General features: G+C 42.5%; 1 protein-coding gene across 15 annotated transcripts in view; it reads left to right on the top strand.

Moving 5' to 3' along the window:
* The window catches only part of AZIN2 (antizyme inhibitor 2), a 57,379-nt gene that overhangs the window by 22,756 nt on the left and 12,209 nt on the right, over positions 1-22,414 (top strand). For 6 of the 15 annotated variants that reach the window (XM_060204937.1, XM_060204925.1, XM_060204930.1 and 3 more), the window contains 2 exons: positions 2,875-3,048; positions 4,742-4,854. In XM_060204937.1, coding sequence (XP_060060920.1) covers positions 2,875-3,048; positions 4,742-4,854 — 287 coding nt within the window. Of the gene's footprint in view, positions 1-2,874; positions 3,049-4,741; positions 4,855-6,236; positions 6,394-12,295; positions 12,521-22,414 lie in introns of those variants that run through there. The other 9 variants (NM_001293802.1, XM_060204938.1, XM_060204926.1 and 6 more) reach the window with 5 other exon arrangements.

Raw genomic sequence — 22,414 nt, forward strand, 5'->3', positions numbered from 1 at the left:
TATCATTTTTATTTTATTTATTTATTTCCTGATTTTTTTTTTATTGGGGAATTAATGTTTTACATTCAACAGTAAATACAATAGTTTGTACATGTATAACATTCCCCAGTTTCCCATATAACAATACAACCCCCACTAGGTCCTCTGAATCCTTCTTGGACAGGTCCAAGAAAGAGGGTTATCATGATTATAGGTCTTGTGTGCTATGCTGGGTGCCTTCCCTGGATTATGTCAGTGATTATTAGCCCTGTGTTACAGTTGAGTAAACTGAGGCTCACAGAAGGTACCTCACTTCCTGAGTTTACAGTAGACCCAGCTGCACACCCAGATCTGTCTCACTCCAACCCATGCACACATCTGAGGCTTTATCAGGACATATTTGCGTAAGTCATGAGGCCCTCTGAATGTGCTGGGTGTGCCCGTTTCACCTCCCAGGTGAGCTGATGAGGGCAGGAAAAGGAAAAACCAACCTTCTGTCTACTGCCCATCTGTCTCCTGTCCATCTGTGAACTGAAATCAAGAAAAAATATATCACCATTCCTATTCTAACCATTAAGGGATCACCTCTCAGTGAGAGCTGGTCCAGGGCTAGCCACAACTAGGAACTGATCTTACTGAGGGCAGAGGAGGTAGCATAATGGTTATGCAAAGAGATTCTCTTGCCTGAGGCTTTGAAGCCTCAGGTTCAGTCATCTGCACCATAAACCATAAACCATAAAAAAAAAAAAATCTGGAGTATGCACCACGTGTCAGCAGCTGCATTGCAGTATTATTCTGCAAAGTCTGGTGGACTTCCTAGTTCATCTAATACTTGAGGATTTGTTAAATTAGAGCACATATTTTTATGTTGGAAATGTGCTCAGTATATTGAATAAAACAGGTTATAAAGAATGCATGTGGGGGCCAGGTGGTAGCCCAGCGGGTTAAGCACCCATGGCTTGAAACACAAGGACTAGTGTAAAGATCCTGGCTTGAGCCCCCTGCTCCCCACCTGCAGGGGGGTCGCTTCACAAGGGGTGAAGCAGGTCTGCAGGTGTCTGTCTTTCTCTCCCTCTCTCTGTCTTCCCCGCCTCTTGCAATTTCTCTCTGTCCTGTCTCAGAACAACTATAACAACAAGGACAACAAAAATGGGGGGGTGTCCTCCAGGAGCAGTGGATTTGTAGTGCAGTCACTGAGCCCCAACAATATATAACAACAGTAACCCTAGAGGCAAGAAAAGAAAAGAAAAAAAGAATGTGTGTAACCCTACTATGTTTCTAATCAAATGTCTGTATAAAATAAAAAGCTAAAAGGGTTACTTCAGATTAGGTTAATCTGGGTGATAGAGTTAGGAATGATTTTGATCACTTTCCTTCTTTGTATTTTTTTTTAACTGTGTTATTTAACAGATTGGTATTTATGAAAGCTCCATACTAGGGTTTCTGAAATCTGAGTACTAGTCATTGAGGAGAGTGATTTGCACAAGCATAATGGTCTTGACCCAGCTCTGTCTCCTGCCTACTTTCTTGGCCTGCTGTCCAAAGTTACCAGATGGGGCCTTAGAATTTGCCAAGTTCTTCTTCGTGAAATCAAAGAAGCTTTCAAGAAATAAATTTGGAGGTTTTTTTTTCTCCCCAGCATAAACCTTCACTTAAAATTTTTTATTAGTGACTTATAAGATTATAATAGTAGTATACTATACTTCTCCCACCACCAAAGGTCTGTATCATCTCTCTCCAATAGTAACCACCATAGTTCTTCCAAAGTCATAGATTTGTGTTGACTATATATACATTTTTTTCACTCTTTTAAGTTCAAGTGTTTCAGTTTTCTATATTCCACATGAGTGGAATCATCCAATAGTTATCCTTTACTTTTTACTTTCTTCATTAAACATAACCACTACCAGTTATATTCATTTTGTTCTGAAGGATACAATATAGCCTTTTAAAACTGCTTTGTAGAACTACATTGAATATATATATATACATATATATATATCCCATAGCCACCACTAGTTCTGTTACTACTACTACCTCTTCCTCCTCTTCCACTACCACCTTCTTTTGCATTTATAAGACTCCAACTAGTAATTTTTATTCTACTGTTAAAGGCTTTCCCCATCTAGTTCTATCTAAATATTCCTTATAGGGTTTCTCCCCTTATATTTTAAACTTTTAATCAGGAAAATGAAAAGGCACACACCAGAGAAACACACAGGCCATTTGGGCAAAGATGGCTGACCCCATGTGGAAGTCAATGCCCATTTTTATTCACTTCTAAGGCCCTGCCTTCTTCCTTTTTTTTTTTTTTTTTAATTGTTGTAGTTATTGTTGTTGTTATTGATGTCATGTCATTGTTGTTGGATAGGACAGAGAGAAATGGAGAGAGGAGGGGAAGACAGAGGAGGAGAGAGAAATAGACACCTGCAGTCCTGCTTCACTGCCTGTGAAGCAACTCCCCTGCAGGTGGAGAGCCAGGGGCTTGAACTGGGATCCTTATGCCAGTCCTTGCACTTTGCGCCACGTATGCTTAACCTGCTGCGCTACTGCCCGACTCCAGCCTTCTTCCTTTCTAAGTCACATCTGCACCTATTACAACTCAAATTTTAAAAACATAATTGTCCAAAACGTAAGGACCACATGAAGGATCCTGGTTCCAGCCCCTGGCTCCCCACCTGCAGGGGAGTCTCTTCACAGACAGTGAAGCAGGTCTGCAGGTGTCTCTCTTTCTCTCCCCCTCTCTGTCTTCCCCTCCTCTCTCCATTTCTCTCTGTCCTATCCAACAATGACATCAATAGTAATTACAATACAACAACAAGGGCAACAAAAGTAAATAAATAAATATTTACAAAAAAAACAACACCTAATTGTCCTTTCAACCCCTTCCACCAGATTTCTTCTGTGATCAACTCAGCCTTGGACCTGTACTTCCCAGAGGGCTGTGGTGTAGACATTCTTGCCAAGCTGGGGCGATACTATGTGACCTCAGCCTTCACCTTGGCAGTCAGCATTATCTCCAAGAAGGAGGTTTTTCTGGACCAGCCTGGCAGGGAGGGTAGGTGCCAGGTGGGCAATGGAACCCCCCTTTTCCCTGGGTAGTGACTAAATGGGCAAGGTTGAGGGGGTGGAGGGACCTGGAGAATGGGTCCTTGCTTCAGGAAACTTATTGTGGGTGCCAAGCTGGGCCACAGGATACAGTTCCTGGACCTTGCTGGTGATTTCCCCAGAAGGGGTCAAAATGGGATTTGAAGAGGTAACCCTGGAGTTGGAAGTGTTGTACCAGGTTCTGTGGGTGTAGGGGAAAGGCACAGAGGGTTAGTTATCATGATCACAAGGAGCCCACTGTGAGTAGTCCAGTGCTGTGCTTGGTGAATTCCCTGGATTATCTTTCATTGTTAACCATGCGCTATGACTAAGTAAACGGAGACTCTCAAAAGTTAACCTGTCTTCCCAAGTCCACAGTAGATCTACTGCATACCTAAATCTATCTGACTCCAGCCCATGTATATATGTGAGACTTAACTAGGACATCTTTGTGGATAGAAACAGGCAGAGAGAAATTGAAAGGAAAGGGTGAGACAGAGAGGGAGAGAGACACCTTTAACACTCTTTCACTGCTTGTGAAGCTTTTCCCCTGCAGGTTGAGGATGGGGCCTTACACCTGGGTCCTTGTATATTGTAACATGTATGCTCTACTCCACTGCCCATCCTGTATATTTTGGTGTCGGGAGAGGGAACTTCAGACCATTGTTCTGACCCATGTGATAGCAGGGATCAAACTCAGGATTGAACTCAGGACCTCATGCTTGAGAGTCCAGTGTTTGATACACTATGTCATCTCCTGGTCTGCCATGTTCATTATTTTTTAAAGAATAATGTCAAAACAACCTTAGGAAGCTAGGTACTTTATAAGTCCTATAGTACCAAAATGAGAACCAAAAAGAACGCAAGTGAGTTGCCTGATGGCTTGTAAAGGTAGAGTCTACCTTTGACCCTATGTTTTTCTCCTCTCCAAAGTATAGGTTCTTACTCACTTTGCTACTTCTTGTAACACTGAAAATAATTAATGACAGAATGTAGGCATTAGTCCAAGTTGAGCCTGGCCTGCCTCAGAGTTTCTCTATGCACATCCCCAGTATCAGGGTTCTTCCCTGTCCTTCCAGAATAATCCTCAGTCCTCCCAGTAGCCTGGTGAAGAAGCAGAGTCAGGGACTCTGACCTTGGGGCTTTACTCTCTGTTCTGGGACTCTGAGCAGGAGAACCCGAGGTCTGTGCTTTCACTCTTCCTCTCTCTCTCTGAGATAATCCACCTGGAAGCACAGTGGGCCCCAGAAATGTCTTTGGTGTTTAGGCACAAGCAGGGGTGGAATTCTTGTGCCCTCCTTTGTAGGTCTGGGGAGATTTTCCCATCTAGTCCAGCCAGCACATACCCTTGACCTTTGTGTGCCTCTGAGCAGGGGGTTTAAGTTTTCAGGGTCTTACTGCTTTTCAGCCTTTACTGGAGCATTGATGGGATCATGGATCATTGATGGTGAGGGCATCTTGGACAAGGTTGTCTATTACAAGGATGAGTGTTTCCAGCCCAGTGGTGAACCTCAAGTCACAGGAAGATGCAGGACCTACCCCATAGTGGAGGAGGGGGCAGCCCTTTTGCTGCAGTAAGCTGTCATCCATGATGAACCCACCATGTGCCAGCTTCTCACTCTCATGCCCCTCACCTTGCTGCCTGTGCGGCCCCTGCCTCCTCCCCTCTCTGCAGAGGAAAACGGTCCCACCCCGAAGACCATCGTGTACTACCTCCACGATGGCGTGTATGGAAGCTTCAACTCAGTCCTGTTTGACAACACCTGCCCTACCCCCATGCTGCAGAAGGTGAGCTTACCCCTTATGGGCTTGTTTTCAATCCTGTACATGCATCTAAAAACTATTTTGGTGTTTTTGTCTGACTTTTTAAAAGTTAAGCATTTACTGTAGAAAATAAGCAACAGGCATGAAGGTTGCTCCCCATAATCCCATGAAGGTTACTGCCCATGAAGACAGAGAGAAACTTTATTTTTTAAAGGCTTTTTTTTTTAGATTAAAAAAAAAAATCTTTATTTATTTATTTAATAGAGACAGCCAGAAATCAAGAGGGACAGAGACACCTGCAGCCCTGCTTCACCACTCGCAAAGCTTTCCCCTTGCAGGTGGGGACCAGGGGCTCAAACCTGGGTCCTTGAGCATTGTAACGTGTGTTCAACCAGGTGTGCCACCACTCAGCCCCTTAAAAGGTTTTTGAAAAATTTGTATGTGTGTATGTGGGGGGGGTGAGGGAGGAAGGGAGGGAGAGAGAATTACAGCATCACTTTGGCACATATGTTACCAGGTATTGAACAAAGGACTTCTTGTTTGAGGGTCCAACACTTTAGCCACTGTGCTACCATAGGTTTTGAATATTAGGTTTCTCTTCAGTTTTTAGAAAATATATTAAAATTTTTTTCTCCGTGAAGCCAGTGGTCACACTATTTTGCAACTACTCTTTCCCCCTGCTTAATATGAGGTGTAGTTTTTTCTGTGCTGTTGACTAATCTTTAGCAAAGTGTTCTTTTATGACATAGTATTTAAACATAAAAGCTCTAGTGGTTACCCTTCAGCTTTCTGTTTTTGAGCACTTTAAGTATGTCTTAATATATATATATATATATATATATATATATATATATATATATTAATAGGACAGAGAGAAATTGAGAGGGGAGGTGAGATAGAAAGGGAGAGATGAAGAGAGACACTTGAGCACTGCTTCATTGCTTGTGAAGCTTTGCCCCTACAGCAGGGACAGGGGGCTGGAAAACAAGTCCTTGCACTTAACTGGATGTGCCACTACCTGGTCTCCAGTATGTCTTGACATGTAGACTACCAGTCATGGTTCTGCAGTAAATTCCTAGAAATAAAAGAAATGGGGTGGAAGTAGATAGCATAATGATTATGCAAAGAGACTTTTTTTTTTTCCCTTTTTTTTAATTTAAGAAAGAATTTATCAACAAAACCATAGGGTAGGAGGGGTACAACTCCACACAACTCCCACCTCCCAATCTCCATATCCCACCCCCTCCCCCGACAGCCCTCCCACTCTCCATCCCCCCGGGAGCATGGACCCGGGGTCACTATGGGCCACAGAAGGTAGAAAGTCTGGCCTCTGCAATCGCTCCCAAGCTGAACATGGGCATTGACTGGTCGGTCCATACTCCCAGTCTGCCTCTCTCTTTCCCTAGTAGGGTGGGTCTCCAGGGAAGCGGAGCTCCAGGACACACTGGTGGGGTCTTCAGTCCAGGGAAGCCTGGCCGGCATCCTGATGACATCCGGAACCTGGTGACTGAAAAGAGAGTTAACATACGAAGCCAAACAAATTGTTGAGCAATCATGTACCCGAAGCTTGGAATAGTGGAGAGGAAGTGTTAGGGGGGTACTCACTGCAAACTCTAGTGTACTTCTGCTTTCAGGTATATATTTTGCAGTAGTTTACGGATACATGTGAACATATGCTCTCTCTCACACAGAAACTGGTGTATATCTAGGTTTTGGGACTTTGTTAGAAAGTGAACCACCTGAGATGGAATTAGAGTATACTATGAAAGGAAAGGTCCCACCCGAATGAAGCTGAAGGGTTGCCACTCCACAAGTGAAGTCTCTGGACACAGTCTGAAGTGAAGCATGTTGAGGTGGCCATTGTGTTGGTTAGGTTGTGATCGGCAGATGCAATATTATTTGATATGGATTGGGAGAGGCATACAGGAAAGTGGGCCCTATCCAATGGTTCCAGGACTGGGGGAAGTAGAGGCTCTATAGTGGAGATGTGAGGTTCCTGCTGTCTTAGGGTTCAAAAAGACAATCGATAGTTAATGTTATCATCACATTATTTGGTAATTGGGTTAACTTTGAAAAGTCCTTTTGTTAGGGTTTGCTGTACAGTACACAGTATCTTGTATATAGCTGTGCTATTGGTTGCTTCTGATCTACTTGGTATAGGCTTTTGAGAGAGTCTGCATATCAATTACACAGCCCATATATTGGAAAGATTCAGTTTGTATTTTGAAAAACTTCGAGACATACAATTAATTTTCCCCCTCTCGTATTAATTAGTGATTTATATGACTACATTTTACTAGGAGTGTACATAAACACCATTCCCACCACCAAAAGACTATGACCCATCCCTCCCACCTACTCCCATCCCCCACTGTCCCAGGAAGCTGCATGTCTACCCCTCACCACAGGGTTTTTACTTTGGTGCCCTACTTACAATTTGGTCAGGTCCTGCTTTTAGTTTCCCTTTCAGATCTTCTTACTCAACTTCTGTTGATGAATGGGATCATCCCATACTCATCTTTATCTTTCTGACTTAGCTCACTTAACATAATTCCTTCTAGCTCTGTCCAAGATGGGTCAGAGAAGGTGGGTTCATTGTTCTTGATAGCTGCATAGTATTCCATTGTGTATATATACCACAGCTTTCTCAGCCACTCATCTGTTGTTGGGTACCTGGGTTGCTTCCAGGTTTTAGCTATTATGAATTGTGCTGCTATGAACATAGGAGTACACACCTCTTTTTGGTTGGGTGTTATGGAGTCCTTGGGGTATAACCCCAGGAGAGGAATTACTGGATCATATGGAAGGTCCATGTCTAGCCTTCTGAGAGTTTTCCAGACTGCTCTCCACAGAGGCTGTACCAATTTACATTCCCACCAGCAATGTAAAAGGGTTCCTGTCCCCACAACCTCTCCAGCATTTGTTGCTGCTGTCCTTTTTGATGTATGCCATTCTTACAGGAGTGAGGTGGTATCTTAGTGTTGTCTTAATTTGCATTTCTCTGACAATCAGTGACCTAGAGCAGTTTTTCATATGTTTGTTAGCCTTTTGTTAGTGAATGTTTTGTTAGTGAATGTTTTGTTCATATCTTCTGCCCATTTTTGGATGGGGTCATTTGCTTTTTTGGTGCTAAGTTTGCTGAGCGCTTTATATATTTTGGTGATTAGTTTCTTGTCTGATGTATGGCATGTGAAAATCTTCTCCCATTCTGTGAGGGGTCTCTTTGTTTGTTTAATAGTTTCTTTGGCTGTGCAGAAGCTTTTCAATTTGATGTAGTCCCATTGGTTTGTTTCTGCTTTAGTCTTCCTTGCAATTGGGTTTGATTCATCAAAGATGTCCTTGAGGTGTAGGTGGGAAACTGTTTTACCAATGTTTTCCTCTAAGTATTTTGATTGTTTCTGGTCTGACATCTAGGTCTTTGATCCATTTGGAGTTGATTTTTTTTTTTCTGGTGAGATAAGGTGGTTCAATTTCATTCTTCTGCATGTTACAACCCAGTTTTCCCAGCACCATTTATTGAAGAGAGCCTCCTTTTTTCCATTTAATTCTTTGGGCCCCCTTATCAAAGATTAGATGTCCATAGGTGTGGAGATTTATTTCTGGGATTTCAATTCTGTTCCACTGGTCTGTGTGCCTATTTTTGTTCCAGTACCATGCTGTTTTGATGATGATGGCTTTATAATATAGTTTAAAGTCTGGGAGTGTGATGCCTCCATTTCTGTTTCTTTTCCTTAAGATGGTTTTGGCAATTCTAGGTGTTTTCATGTTCCAGATAAATGATAGTAGTGTTTGTTCTATTCTCTTAAAGAAGCTTGGTGGAACTTTGATGGGTATTGCATTAAATTTGTATATGGCTCTGGGGAGAATATTCATTTTGATGATATTTATTCTTCCAATCCATGAGCATGGGATATCTTTCCATTTCTTGGTATCAGTTTCTATTTCCTTGAGTAGCGACTCATAGTTTTCAGTATATAAGTCTTTCACTTCTTTTTTTAAAAAATATTTATTTTATTTATTTATTCCCTTTTGTTGCCCTTGTTGTTATATTGTTGTAGTTATTATTGTTGTTGTCATTGTGGATAGGACAGAGAGAAATGGAGAGAGGAGGGGAAGACAGAGAGGAGGAGAGAAAGATAGACACCTGCAGACCTACTTCACTGCCTGTGAAGCTACTCCCCTGCAGGTGGGGAGCCAGGGTTCGAACCGGGATCCTTATGCCGGTCCTTGTGCTTTGCGCCACCTGCGCTTAACCCGCTGCGCTACAGCCCGACTCCCAGTCTTTCACTTCTTTGGTCAACTTTATTCCTAGGTATTTGATTGTTTTTGCCGAAACAGTAAATGGGAGTGATTTCTGGATGTTCAGATTTAGTGTTTGCATAAAGAAATGCCACTGATTTTTGTACATTGATTTTATAGCCTGATACCTTGCTATATTGCCTAATAACTTCCAGTAGTTTTCTGCTGGATTCTTTAGGTTTTTCTATGTATACTATCATATCATCTGCAAATAGTGAGAACTTGACCTCTTCCCTTCCAATCTGTATTCCTTTGATTTCTTTCTCTTGCCTGATTGCTATGGCAAGAACTTCCAATACTATGTTGAAGAGTAACGGTGACAGTGGACAGCCCTGTCTAGTCCCCGATCTGAGGGAGAATGCCTTCAACTTCTGTCCATTGAGTATGATGTTAGCTGTAGGTTTGCTATATATAGACTCCACTATCTTGAGGAATTTCCCATCTATTCCCATTTTTTGTAGAGTTTTGAGCATGAATGGGTGTTGGATTTTGTCAAAGGCTTTCTCTGCATCTATTGAGATAATCATGTGGTTTTTGGCTTTGCTTTTATTGATGTGGTGATTGACATTGATTGACTTACGGATGTTGAACCAGCCTTGCATTCCTGGGATGAATCCCACTTGGTCGTGATGAAAAATCTATTTGATATGTTGCTGTATCTGGTTGGCCAAGATCTTGTTTAATATTTTGGCATCTATGTTCATCAGAGATATTGGTCTGTAGTTTTCCTTTTTTGTTCTGTCCCTATCAGCTTTTGGTATCAGGGTGATGTTGGCTCCATAGAAGGTGGATGGGAGTATTCCTGTTTCTTCAATCTTATGGAAAAGCTTAAGAAGTATGGGTACTAACTGTTTCCTGAAAGTTTTGTAGAATTCATTTGTGAAGCCATCTGGTCCAGGACTTTTGTTGTTGGGGAGGTTCTTAATAACGGTTTCAATTTCTTTGTCTGTGATTGGTGCATTCAGATTTTGTAGTTCTTCTTGGTTCAGTTTTGGAAGGGCATATGCTTCTAGGAATTGTTCCATTTTTTCCAGATTCTCTAGTTTGGTGGCATATAGTTCTTTATAGAAGTTTCGCAGGATTCTCTGGATTTCTGTGGTGTCAGTTGTGATGTCTCCTCCATCGTTTACAATTCTCTTAATTTGAGTCTTCTCTCTTTTTTGTTTGGTGAGTCTGGCTAGGGGTTTGTCAATTTTGGTTAATCTTTCAAAGAAAGATTTCATGCCTGAGTCTCCAAAGTCCCAGGTTCAGTCCCCTGTACCACCATAAGCCAGAGCTGAGCAGTGCTCTGGTCTTTCTCCCTATACTTCTCTCATTAAAATAAAAGTCCAAAGAGATTTTCATGCCTGAGTCTCCAAAGTCCCAGGTTCAGTCCCATGTCCCACCATAAGCCAGAGCTGAGCAGTGCTCTGGTCTTTCTCCCTATACTTCTCTCATTAAAATAAAGAAAATATTAAATAAAGAAAATTTTCATTATTAGTGAATTTTTCTAGATTAACAAGGAACAAAACAGAAAAACCATTACTCCCAGTCTTTGGAATCCAGCCCAGGCTTTTGTTTGTTAGTGGGCATATTTAAGAGGGAAGCACAATCAGGCACGTTGTATTTTTCACCCCTCCTGGCTTTTTATTTGTAAGGACTGTCTTCTGGAAGGAAGCTCAGATGACTAACTGGCACCTAGATCATCACACACAAGTGCTCAGTATTTTTGTTTGTTTTTTCCATTTCTACCCTGTCTAGTTTTTTAAGACCCATGAAATGTCAGGATATATATATATATATCCCTCATAATTATTCTTGTTTCTTCTCTACTGCAGGCAAAGGCTTACCCTTCCCTCTCTCTCTCCCTTTCTTCTTCCCTCCCTCCCTCTGCTAGGTGCCCAAGCACATGACTTGATGACTTCTCTTTCCAAAGGTGCCTTTTTTTTCTTTTTAATATTTATTTATTCCCTTTTTGTTGCCGTTGTTTTATTGTTGTAGTTATTATTGTTGTCTTTGTTGTTGCATAGGACAGAGAGAAATGGAGAGAGGAGGGGAAGACAGAGAGGGGCAGAGAAAGATAGACACCTGCAGACCTGCTTCACCACCTATGAAGTGACTCCCCTGCAGATGGGGAGCCGGGGGCTCAAACCAGGATCCTTACGCCAGTCCTTGTGCTTTGCACCACCTGCGGTTAACCCGCTGCCCTACCGCCCAACTCCCAGGTGCCTTGTTAAATGTACTTGTGTCCACTGGTCTGCATCAGTGCTACTGTGCTACCTCAGCACTGCCTGTATTCTTGTGGACCCAGCCCTATATTCTCCTACACAGAAGAAGGACCATTCCAGGCTAGGGAAGCCAAGTCTCATTTTACACAGCAGGCATCTGGTACTTCCGCCTTACTCTTTCCTCTTTCCCTCCCAGGCCCTCCATTCCTCCCATTGCATGTCTGCCCTGACCCAAGCCCCATTCCTTCCTCAGTTCCATAGGTGAGCAGGACTGTGGTCCTACCTCACAACCAGGTTGACCCACCCCTAAGCCGGTCTGTGTTCTGATTAATCTCTACATGGTATCCCTGGTAGTTATTTACCCTCTTTGCATGCTGCATTGTTCCTTCTTTGGACAGTGTCCCAGATGTCTCCTTTCAGGCTGCCAGTCACCAACAAGAGTTCAGCCATGTGGCCAGATCCAGTGTGGTGCCCACAGGCTGGTGGCAGAGACACAGGCATTAATTAGAGAGATGACAGCAAATACAATGTAGCTGCAATTGTGCTGGGAGTGTGTACCCTAGCCTGGCCCAGCATATCTGCATTATTTCCGCCAAGGAGGGCCCCTCATGGCCATTATAGCAGCTTTGTACCCCTAATCTTTATTTCTTTTCTTTCTTTTTAATATTTATTTATTCCTTTTTGTTGCCTTTGTTGTTTTTATTGTTGTAGTTATTATTGTTGTTTTTGCTGTCATCATTGTTGGATAGGACAAAGAGAAATAGAGAGAGGAGGGGAAGACAGAGAGGGGCAGAGAAAGATAGACACCTGCAGACCTGCTTCACCACCTGTGAAGGGATCTCCTTGCAGGGGGGGAGCCAGGGGCTCGAATTGGGATCCTTAGCCATTCCTTGCGTTTTGCGCCACCTGAGCTTAACCCACTGCGCTACCACCCGACTCCCCCTAATCTTTATTTCTAGGAACTTTGTTGATGGACCTCAGGTACAGAAAGCTGTGTTAAATATAATCAGTAGTTCAAGAACTGTGTCTCCTAATGATCATGTTTGGCTTTTTTAAAATCAAGACATATTTGAATACCTTTGGTGTACATTAGTATGTTGATTTCCCAATACAGATGCTGGCTTATTATTATTATTATTTTTTTTAAATTTATTATTATTGGGGCTTGGTGCCTGCACTACTGATTTACGACTCCTGTGGTTATTTAAAATTTTTTTTTTTTTTTGGATAAGACAGAAGTTGAAATGGGATGGGAAGATGGAGAGGGAGAGTGAAAGATAATATACTTGCAGACCTGCTTCACCACTTGTGAAGCTACCCCTCTGAAGGTGAGGAGCCGGGCCTCAAACTTGGGTACTTGTGCTTCGTACTATGTGCACTTAACCTGGTGTGTCACTGGCCACCCCTGGTTTATTATTCTTATTTGTTGTAAAACCAAGTTGTTGGTCCTATAATTGACTGTGTCCTGGGTTTTGCTAGTTGATGAATTCCTTGGGTTCTCTGGTGTTATTGAATATGTTTCTCCATCTGTGCCCCCCCCCATACTGTTTTTTTATTTTATTTTATTTTATTTTATTTATTTATTCCCTTTTGTTGCCCTTGTTGTTTTATTGTTGTAGTTATTATTGTTGTTGTCGTTGTTGGATAGGACAGAGAGAAATGGAGAGAGGAGGGGAAGACAGAGAGGAGGAGAGAAAGATAGACACCTGCAGACCTGCTTCACCGCCCGTGAAGCGACTCCCCTGCAGGTGGGGAGCCGGGGTTCGAACCGGGATCCTTATGCCGGTCCTTGTGCTTTGCGCCACCTGCGCTTAACCCGCTGCGCTACAGCCCAATTCCCCCAATACTGTTTTTTAAAACTAGGTAGTTAGACTTAATGACTTGAATAATTTACAGGTGTTTTTTTTTTTTTTAATTAAAAAGTGATGTTTTGGCTTTGTTTTCTCTTTAGTGACATAAGCATCCTAGTCATTTCACCACCCCACCCCTTGGTTCCTTCCCTAGCAGTGTCACCATGATTTTGACTCATGTGTACCCCTACTTTCTTTTTTCTTTTCTCATTCCCCCCCTTCATCATTTTTTTTTTTTTTTTGCCACTAGGGCTATGGCTACGGGTAGTTATGGCTATGGCTATCGAGTGGGGTACCCCCCCCCCACTACAAATCCTCTTTTTTTTTCTTTGATGGGGGGAGAGGGAAGGAGAGTGACAAGGAGAGAAAAAGAGAAGGAGAGACACCTGTAGCACTCTTCCACCACTTTTAAAGCTTCCCTCTGCAGGTGAGGGCTATGGACTTGAACCAGGAGCCTGCATGGTAATGCTACCAGGTGCACTACTGCTTGGTCCCTCTAGCTATTGCTCTTATCTTGGTTGAAGCAAGTTGAAACTTTTAGCTATTGTAGGAAAGAAGAGATGAAGTTCATGTGTCAGTTGTCTTTGCAAGAGATTTCCTAAAAGTACATGTTTATATTTGTGTACTTATTTCATCATCATAATTACCTGTAAAGGAAGACGGCAGATACAGTCTTTATTCCAGGTGGATGTGTCCCCAGGAAAAACTGAGGTTGGAAACTGCAATACATAAGATCTAATAAGATATAGGATAGCAATAAAAGTAAGGTGGAAGGCAGAGTGATCACGTTAGTGTTCTGGGATCATAAATTTTTGGAGAAGAAGGCAAAAGTGTTTTAATTTTAGATTTTAATTTTAAAGATTCACTTATTTATTAATGATAGAGAGAGGGAGGGAGAACCAGAGCATCACTCTGGCACACACACATGGGATTAAACTCCGGACTTATGCTGGAGGTTCAGTGCTTTATTCAATGTATCATTGCCCTCCCCCATGCTACTTAGATTTTATTTTTATGAAAGATTTTTAATTTAATATTTTAATTATATTTATTTATTTATTGGATAGGGACAGTCAGAAATTGAGAGGAAGGGGGAGACAGAGAAGGAGAGAGACAGAAAGACACCTGCAACCCTGCTTCACCACTCGCAAAGCTTTCCCCCTGCAGGTGGGGACCAGGGGCTCGAACCTGGGTCCTTGAGCATTGCAACATGTGCGCTCAACCAGGTGTGCCACCACCTGGCCTAATTTATTTTTTTTTAATGCCACTAGTTTTATCAGTGGGGGCTCAGTGTCTGAATGACATATCTATTGCTCCTGGCATCCAGTTTCTTTCCATTTTATTGGAAAGGACAGGGAGAAATTAAGAGGGGAGGGGCTGATCGAGAATGAGAGAGAAAGATACCTGCAGACTTGTTTTGCCCCTTGTGGGGAACTGGAGGGTAGGTGGGTGGTTGGGGTCGAACCCAGATCTTTGCACAGGTCCTTGTACTTTGTACTATGTGTGCTTAACCAGGTGTGCCACTGCCCAGCTCCTGTTTTCTTTCTATTTATTTATTTATTTATTTATTTATTTATTTATTTTGCATCCAGGGTTATTGCGGAGGCTCAGTGCCTGCACTATGAATCCATCACTCCTGGAGGCCATTATTCCCATTTTTGTTGCCCTTGTTGTTGTTGTTGTTGGATAGGACAGAGAGAAATGGAGAGAGGAGGGGATGACAGAGGGGGGAGAGAAAGATAGACACCTGCAGACCTGCTTCACCGCTTGTGAAACAACCCCCCCTGCAGGTGGGGAGCTGGGGGCTCAAACCAGGATCCTTAGGCTGGTCCTTGCACTTCATGTCATGTGTGCTTAACCTGATGTGCTACCCCCAGCTTCCTTCTTTCTTTTTATGATAGAGACAGAGAAAAATTCAGAGGGAAGAGGGATAGAGAGGGAAACAGAAAGTGAGGTACCTGCAGTCCTGCCTCACCATTCATGAAACTTCCTTTCTGTAGATGTAGACCAGAGTATTGAACCCAGGTCCTTGCACATGGTACTATGTGTGCTCTGCCAGGTGCACCACTGCTCAGCTACTAGTTGTTTGTTTATTTCAATAGATAGATAGATAGACAGATAGACAGATAGGCAGACCAACAGAACGAATGAACAAACAGCACCAAAGCTTCCTTCAACATGATGGGGGCTGAGCTTGATCCTGGACCATGCACAGAGCAAAACAAGTGCACTATCCAAGTGAGCTATTTCACTGCCCCCCCCCCCCCGCTACCCGCCCTTTTTGTGATATGCAGAGAGATCAGAGAACCACTCAGCTCTGTCTTGTGGCGGTGCTGGCTATTGAACTTGGGACCTCTGGAGTCTCAGGCTTGTAAGTCTAGTGTCCAGTTACTGTGCTATCTCCCTGGCTTTAATTTTAGATTTATTTCTTTATTGGATAGAGACAGAGAGAACCTGAGATGGAAGGGGTTGGAGAAAGAAAGAGACACCTGCAGCATGGCTTCACCACTTGTAAAGCTTCCACCATGCAGGCAGGGACTGCTTAAACCTGGGTCCTTGCACCTGGTAATACATGCTCTCAAGTGGCTGCACCATCATCCAGACCCTAATTTTAGGATGTGGAGACTGCCACGAAAATAGCAGAAAGAATTACTAACATCAACTTTGTTAAGATAAATCATTTTGTGGGCAGGCGGTGGCATGCTTGGCTGAGTGCACATGCTACCAAGCTCAAGGACCTGGGTTTAAGCCCCCCAGTCTTCATCTGTAGAGGCAAGCTTCATGAATGGTGAAGCAGTGCTATGGTTATCTCTTTCTCCCTGTCTCCCCTCTCCCTCTTAATTTCCCGCTGCCTCTACCCAACAGACAAATAAATAAACAATCAAGCTATATATGTTAAAATAAATAAGTAGTTCAATTTGGACAGAAGCACAAAATATAGATCAACAGAACATAGAAAAGAACTGCATGTATATGAGAACTTGAGTCTTCTTTATTTACTCACATTTATTTAATGTGGAGCAGAAATCTCATACATGCATGATTTCACTGCTTCCTGAGAGAGAAAGAGGATGAAGAAATCATATAGACAAAGGAATATTATTTAACCATAAAAATAAAGGCTTGCCTTTTTGAATAACATGGATGAACCTTGAGAGTATTTTGCTAAGAGAAATAAATCACGTAGACAAAGATAAATACTATATGATTTCTCTTAAATATCAAACCAAAGAAATTGAGCTCATAGATAGAGAGACGTGACTGGTTATTGCCAGAGGTCAGGAGAGGGGGTGGGAGAGAGGGATGAAAGGAGTAAAAACAAAATCCCAATTTTTAAGAAAGTAAGCACGAGGGCTGGTGAAATAGCTCACTGGGATAGTACACTGCTTTGCTGGATCCGTGATCCAGGTTTGAGCCATCCCCTGAGGCACTAAAGGAAGCTTCAGTGTTGTGGCTCTTCCCCTCTGCCTCTCTTCTTTTTTGACTCTATAAAAAAAAGAAAAGAAATTAAATTAAATTAAGTGAAAAGAAAAAAAAAGAAAAGAAAGGAAAAGAAAAAGGGAAGTGGAGAAGGGAGGTAGAAGAGAGGAAAGGAGAGGAGGAGAGGAAATGAGTGAGGGGGAAAAGCAGGGGAGGAGAGAGGAAGTGAGGGTAGAAGAGAAGAGAATAGGAAGACAACAATACAAAATAGGAAACAAACAAATACAAACAACAGCAACAACAACAACAATCTGTCTTGCTCTGTGGGCAGTCCAGGTTCAAGTCCCAGCACCACGGAGGAGTGCCATTGTACCAGGGGCACCTCTGGTGCTGTGGTCTTTCTCCCTTCCTCTCTCTGCCTCTCTTCTTTTACAGCACTTTCAAATGTGTATTATAGGGCTGAATAGACAGTATAATGGTTATGCAAAAAAGACTTTCATGCATAAGGCTCTCAGGTCCCAGGTTCAACCCTGAACACCACCATAAACCAGAGCTGAGCGGTGCTTTGGTAATAAAATAAAAGTAATAAAATGTATGTTACCATGCCCACGACCAAAGTGCCAACAACCCTGCAACACACTTCACTCAACTCCTACCACCTTTTGCTTCAACTCCCTCCAGCTCTGGCAACCTCAGTGCTGAGGTCAGAATTCAAGGATTTGTTTTGGGAGAAACAACTTTATACTGATTAGAAACATGGCAATGGTTGGCAAGTATACAGAGTAACTGAATCTCTTAGATGCTGGTAGGTGGAATCCCTCTCTCTCTCTCTCTCTCTCTCTCTCTCGCGCGCGCGCGCGCGCACACACACGTGCTGTCTTCTCTCTTGCTACTAAGGTTATCACTGAGGCTCTGTACCTGCATGTTGAGGTCACCACTTCCAGTTTGCCATTTTTTTCCCATTCTTTTTTCATTATATAGATTGAGAGGGGTAGATGGAGGAGAGGGAGAGAGAAAGAGAGACACCTGCAGCACTGTTTCACCACTCCTGAATCCTCCCCCCTGCAGCATGGTAGCATGTGCTCCTAACCAGCTACACCACCGCTCAGCCCCCAGGTGGGAATCTCTTGGGAAATCCGTTGTCATTATTTAAGGTGTGTGTACCCCCAAACTTCCAGCAAGTTCCTGGGTATAATTATAAAACTAAACTTCACCCATGTGTTTAAGGAGCTATATTAGAATGTCTGTAAGAAGATTTTTATAATATAAAGCAGTGGAAACAACCTTATTATTTCTTGGCAGGGTAACAGATAGATCATAGTGCCTTTCATACAAGGGGTTCTATGCAGCGTATTGGCACTTATGCCTGAATGCATTAACTGGATGAATTTTGGGAATTTAAGTTTTGACAGCAAAAAGTCAGCTGCAGAAGTAACATAGGCTATAATTTATAGAAATTTCAAAAGTGTGCATAACTAAACATTATATAATTTATGGTCAGGTAGACTCATGGAAAAGAAACTACAGCAAAAGAATAATGGGCTGGGGAAGGGATGTGAGTCACACAGAAGGGCTTCAAAGATATTGGAAAGTTTATACTTCTTCCACTGGGTGGCATATATTCACTGATAGTCATTTTATTGTTATTTACATTTCACACGATAGATTTCTTTTGTATGGATTAAAATTGAACAAAATTGAATGTCATTATTGTTTGCCAGTGTTCCTTGGTCCAGGACACATTGGTGGGGTTGTCTGCCCAAGGAAGTCCGGTTGGCATCATTTTAGCATCTGAAACCTGGTAGCTGAAAAAAGAGTTAACATATAAAGCCAAACAAATTGTTGACTAATCATGAACCTAAAGGCTGGGATAGTGCAGATGAAGTGTTGGGGGGTCTCCGTTTTGTAGATAGTAGGTCTATTTTAGTTATATTCCAAAGGACCCATGACTTAACTAGTTTTTTTGTTTTGTTTTTCTCTCTGAGCCTGCCATCTGATATGCAAGTGGATCCAAGTTATTGTCTGGGGAGATGATGTCATGGCTGGAAAAAGGATCAGAAAGCTGGATCAGGGAAGAGAGTAGCACTCAAATATGAGAAAGGTGTATAAATATTGTTGACTGTAAAGCCCATCAATTTGATCTGATCTGGGGCCCATATTCAGCCTATGTGGCCTCTGCATCCCTGTAGATCTGAGCTCACATTCTGTGGTGATGAGTAGGAACGTTCCAAGCTGTCCCAATATCAGGACCCATCTTCCTCAGGTGTAGCATTGAGTATATTGTCCAGCCTCCCTTTGGAGGATGGAACATTCTCTACCGTTGTTGATCCACGTTGAAGGCAAGGTCATATGGGGGCCCACAAAGGGGTCTATTGTGTTGTTCCTGATAGAGATGACCAGTAACAATGAAGAGAGGGGTTTATTCAAGGTCTAGGCCCATCATGTGTGTTTGGGAATCTCAGGACTCCCTGATTAGGGACCCAGCTGATGGAGTGGCCTGATAGTGACTAAAGAGTCATCTTTAAAGTATGCCACTCTCTTGCCCATATTCAGGTTTTGCAGTCCTTGCTTTGGTAAGGATAGCTTGGAAGTGAGTGAGGGAAGTATAATAGGAAGTAGGTGAGGAGGGCATCTAAGTCTAAGTAGACACTATTTCATTAGGAACTTTATGGTGTCTTTTTAGGTCTTTCTACTTGCTTGCTGCATGTACTGACTCACTGCAGACTATTGTGCACTTTTGCTTTCAGGTATATATTTTGCCTGAATTTATGGCTACATGTGGACATATGCTCTATCTCATGGGACCTGGTCTATATCTACGTTTTGGGACTTTGTTAGAAAGTGAACCACCTGAAATGGAATTAGAGAATCCTATGAAAGGAAAGGTCTCACCTGAGTAATGAGGGTGAAGGGTTGGCATTCCATGCCTGATGTCTCTGGACATAGTCTGAAGTGAAGCATGCTGAGGTGGTACTCGCTGCATTGATTAGGTTGGGATCAGCGATACAGTATCATTTGGTATGAATTGAGAGAAGTATGCAGGAAAGTGAGCCCCACCCTAGAGATTCCAGGACTGGGGAAAATATAGGCTCTATCTAGGAAGTAGGAGGTTCCTGCTGTCTTAGGGTTTAAGAAGGCAATAGATAGTTATTGCTGTAATAAAATTATTTGGCAATTGGGTTAACTTTGAAAATCCCATTGTTAGGATTTGCTGTATTATACACAACATCACCATTATTTATGTCCTTTGACATTATTTGTGTATAGCTGTGTCTTTTAGAGTAATGCTACCGGTTGTTTCTGTTTTCCCTGGTCTAAACTTTTGAGAGAGTCAACATTTCAGAGACTCAGCCTATGGTCTGTGCATTAAAATGTTTGAGACATTCAATCAATTTTCCCCTCTCATATTAATTAAATAGTGATTTATATGACTACAAGTTTTTAGGAGTGTACATAAACACCATTCCCACTACCAAAAGACTATATCCTTTCCCATCCTCTTCCCCCCCACCCCAGTGAAGCTTAATATCCCCCCTCACCCTCAACCCAGAGATTTTTACTTTGGTGCCCTACTCCAAACTCAGTCAAATTCTGCTTTGAGTTTCCCTTTCTGTTCTTCTCAACTCTTTTTGTGAGTAGGATCCTCCCATACTTTGTCTTTCTGACTTAGCTCAGAAAAGACATAATTAACATAATTCCTTCTAGCTCTGTCCAAGATGGGTCAGAGAAGGTGGGTTCATTGTTCTTAATAGTTGTGTAATATGCTCTTTTATTATCATTATTATTTTAAATTTTAGCTGGCCCATTTTTTCCATTTTATGTTATGAGGGAGAGGGAGAGACATTAAATTGTCTTTATGGAATTATTATTTTTTTAAATGTTTATTTAAAAATATTTTACTTATTAGATGGAAAGTGAGAGACAGATAAAGAGGGAGAGAGAGAGAAGGAGAAACGTCATCACACCACTGCTTCACTGCTGTGACACTTCCCTGTCAGGTGCCCCCATGGAGTGATCAGGCAGGGCCCAAACCCTGGTCCTTGCTCATGGCTCTCAGGTGAGCTACCTCCTGGCCCGCATAGGCTCATGTTTATTTTTATATTGCACCATTTCTAACATTTAGACACCTATTTTTTTAAAGGATTTTAATTGGTAGTGTATTAAATTGGGGGAAATTCTCTCATTTTGCTTTACTAGGTCTTTCTAGCTAGGAAAGGGTAGTGAAGCTTTTTTGTTTTCTCTCTCCAATTAAAATTTTTTTCTTTCTGAAAAAGGTTTATTTATTAGTTTTTATTTATAAAAGGGAGACGCTGACAAGACCATAGGATAAGAAGGGTACAATTCCATACAATTCCTGCTACCGGAACTCCATATTTCATCCCCTCCCGATAGCTTTCCTATTCTTTAACTCTCTGGGAGCATGGACCCAGGATCATTATGGGGTGCAGAAGATGGAAGGTCTGGCTTCTGAAATTGCTTCTCCACTAAACATGGGCACTGGCAGGTTGATCCATACTCCCAGCCTGTCTCTCTTTCCCTAGTGGGGCAGGGCTCTGGGGAAGCAGGGCTCCAGGGCACATCGGTGGGGTCGCCTGCCCTGGGAAGTCCAGTTGGCATCATGGTAGCATCTGGAATCTGGTGGAGGGCTCCTCGTTCATTTGCTCAGGATATGGTATGTGTTTGTCCCCTCTGTAGCCAGCTCCAGCCTACATGTGATCTGCTGTTCTCCTCCTGACCCCGTTGTATCCTCTCACAAACACTGACCTGCAAATCCTGCCCTCAATACACTCCCAGTGCTCAAGCCAGCCGCTGCTTTGCAGAGAGAGTCAAGAGTAGTTACGCTGCCATCTTGGCTCTGCCCCCCCCCCCACCCACAAAGGTTTATTTATTTAATGAGAGAGAGCAGAGTATGGCTCATGCACATGTGGTGCCAGGGATTGAATTTCCACAGGCAAGTCCTACTCTCTAGCTATAGAACCACGTCCCTAGCCACCATTAAGGTTATTTTCTTTGACTCATTACGATTGTGGGTCAAGCACAGTCAAGAATTTAATAACAATGCTTTCATTACTTTTTGTGAGCAGAAACCTCCCCCTGTAATTTTTATTTTCCCCCTGTGATTTTTGACCTCGGACACTAGCTTATACTTTGAAACTCACTGGTTCTCCCAGTAACCACCCATCTTTCCTTTGAATTCTCCAGGTGGGCAAACATGTTATCTGCAACATACCTTTTTTTTTTTTTTTGCCACCAGGATTATTGCTGGAGCTCTGTGCCTGCACTATGAATCCACTGCTCTGGAGGCCTTTTTTTTTCCTCCCATTTTTGTTGTTGCTATTGTTGGATAGCACAGAGAGAAATTGAAAGGGGAGGGAAAGACAGAGGGGGTAAGAAAGACAACTTGCAGACTTGTTTCACTGCTTGCGAAGCAACCCCCCTGCAGGTGGAGAGCTGGGGGCTCAAACCAGGATCCTAGCGCCCGTCCTTGCGCTTCATACCCCACCTCCATCCCAACATGATACTTGTATTTCTTCATTTCCAAAATATATTGTACACTTTTGCTCTCCCATAGATATCTCCAGCATTTCTCAGGCTATATCGAGTGGGAAGGATGACACACAGCTTCAAAGTTGGATTCAGAACATTTGAGTCTGACTGGTTCTGAGTGACAGAAGACAAGTCGCTTCACCTCTCTTGAGTGTTAGTTCCCTTATTTCTTGATCTTGAAAACAAGGGTTGGTTATTTCTGGTTCAAAAATTAGGTCATTCAATGCATATTAAGTTAAATGTGATTTCTTTAAATTTATT

The sequence above is a fragment of the Erinaceus europaeus genome, chromosome 13 (assembly GCF_950295315.1).
Source record: "Erinaceus europaeus chromosome 13, mEriEur2.1, whole genome shotgun sequence".
Taxonomy (NCBI): Eukaryota; Metazoa; Chordata; class Mammalia; order Eulipotyphla; family Erinaceidae; genus Erinaceus; species Erinaceus europaeus.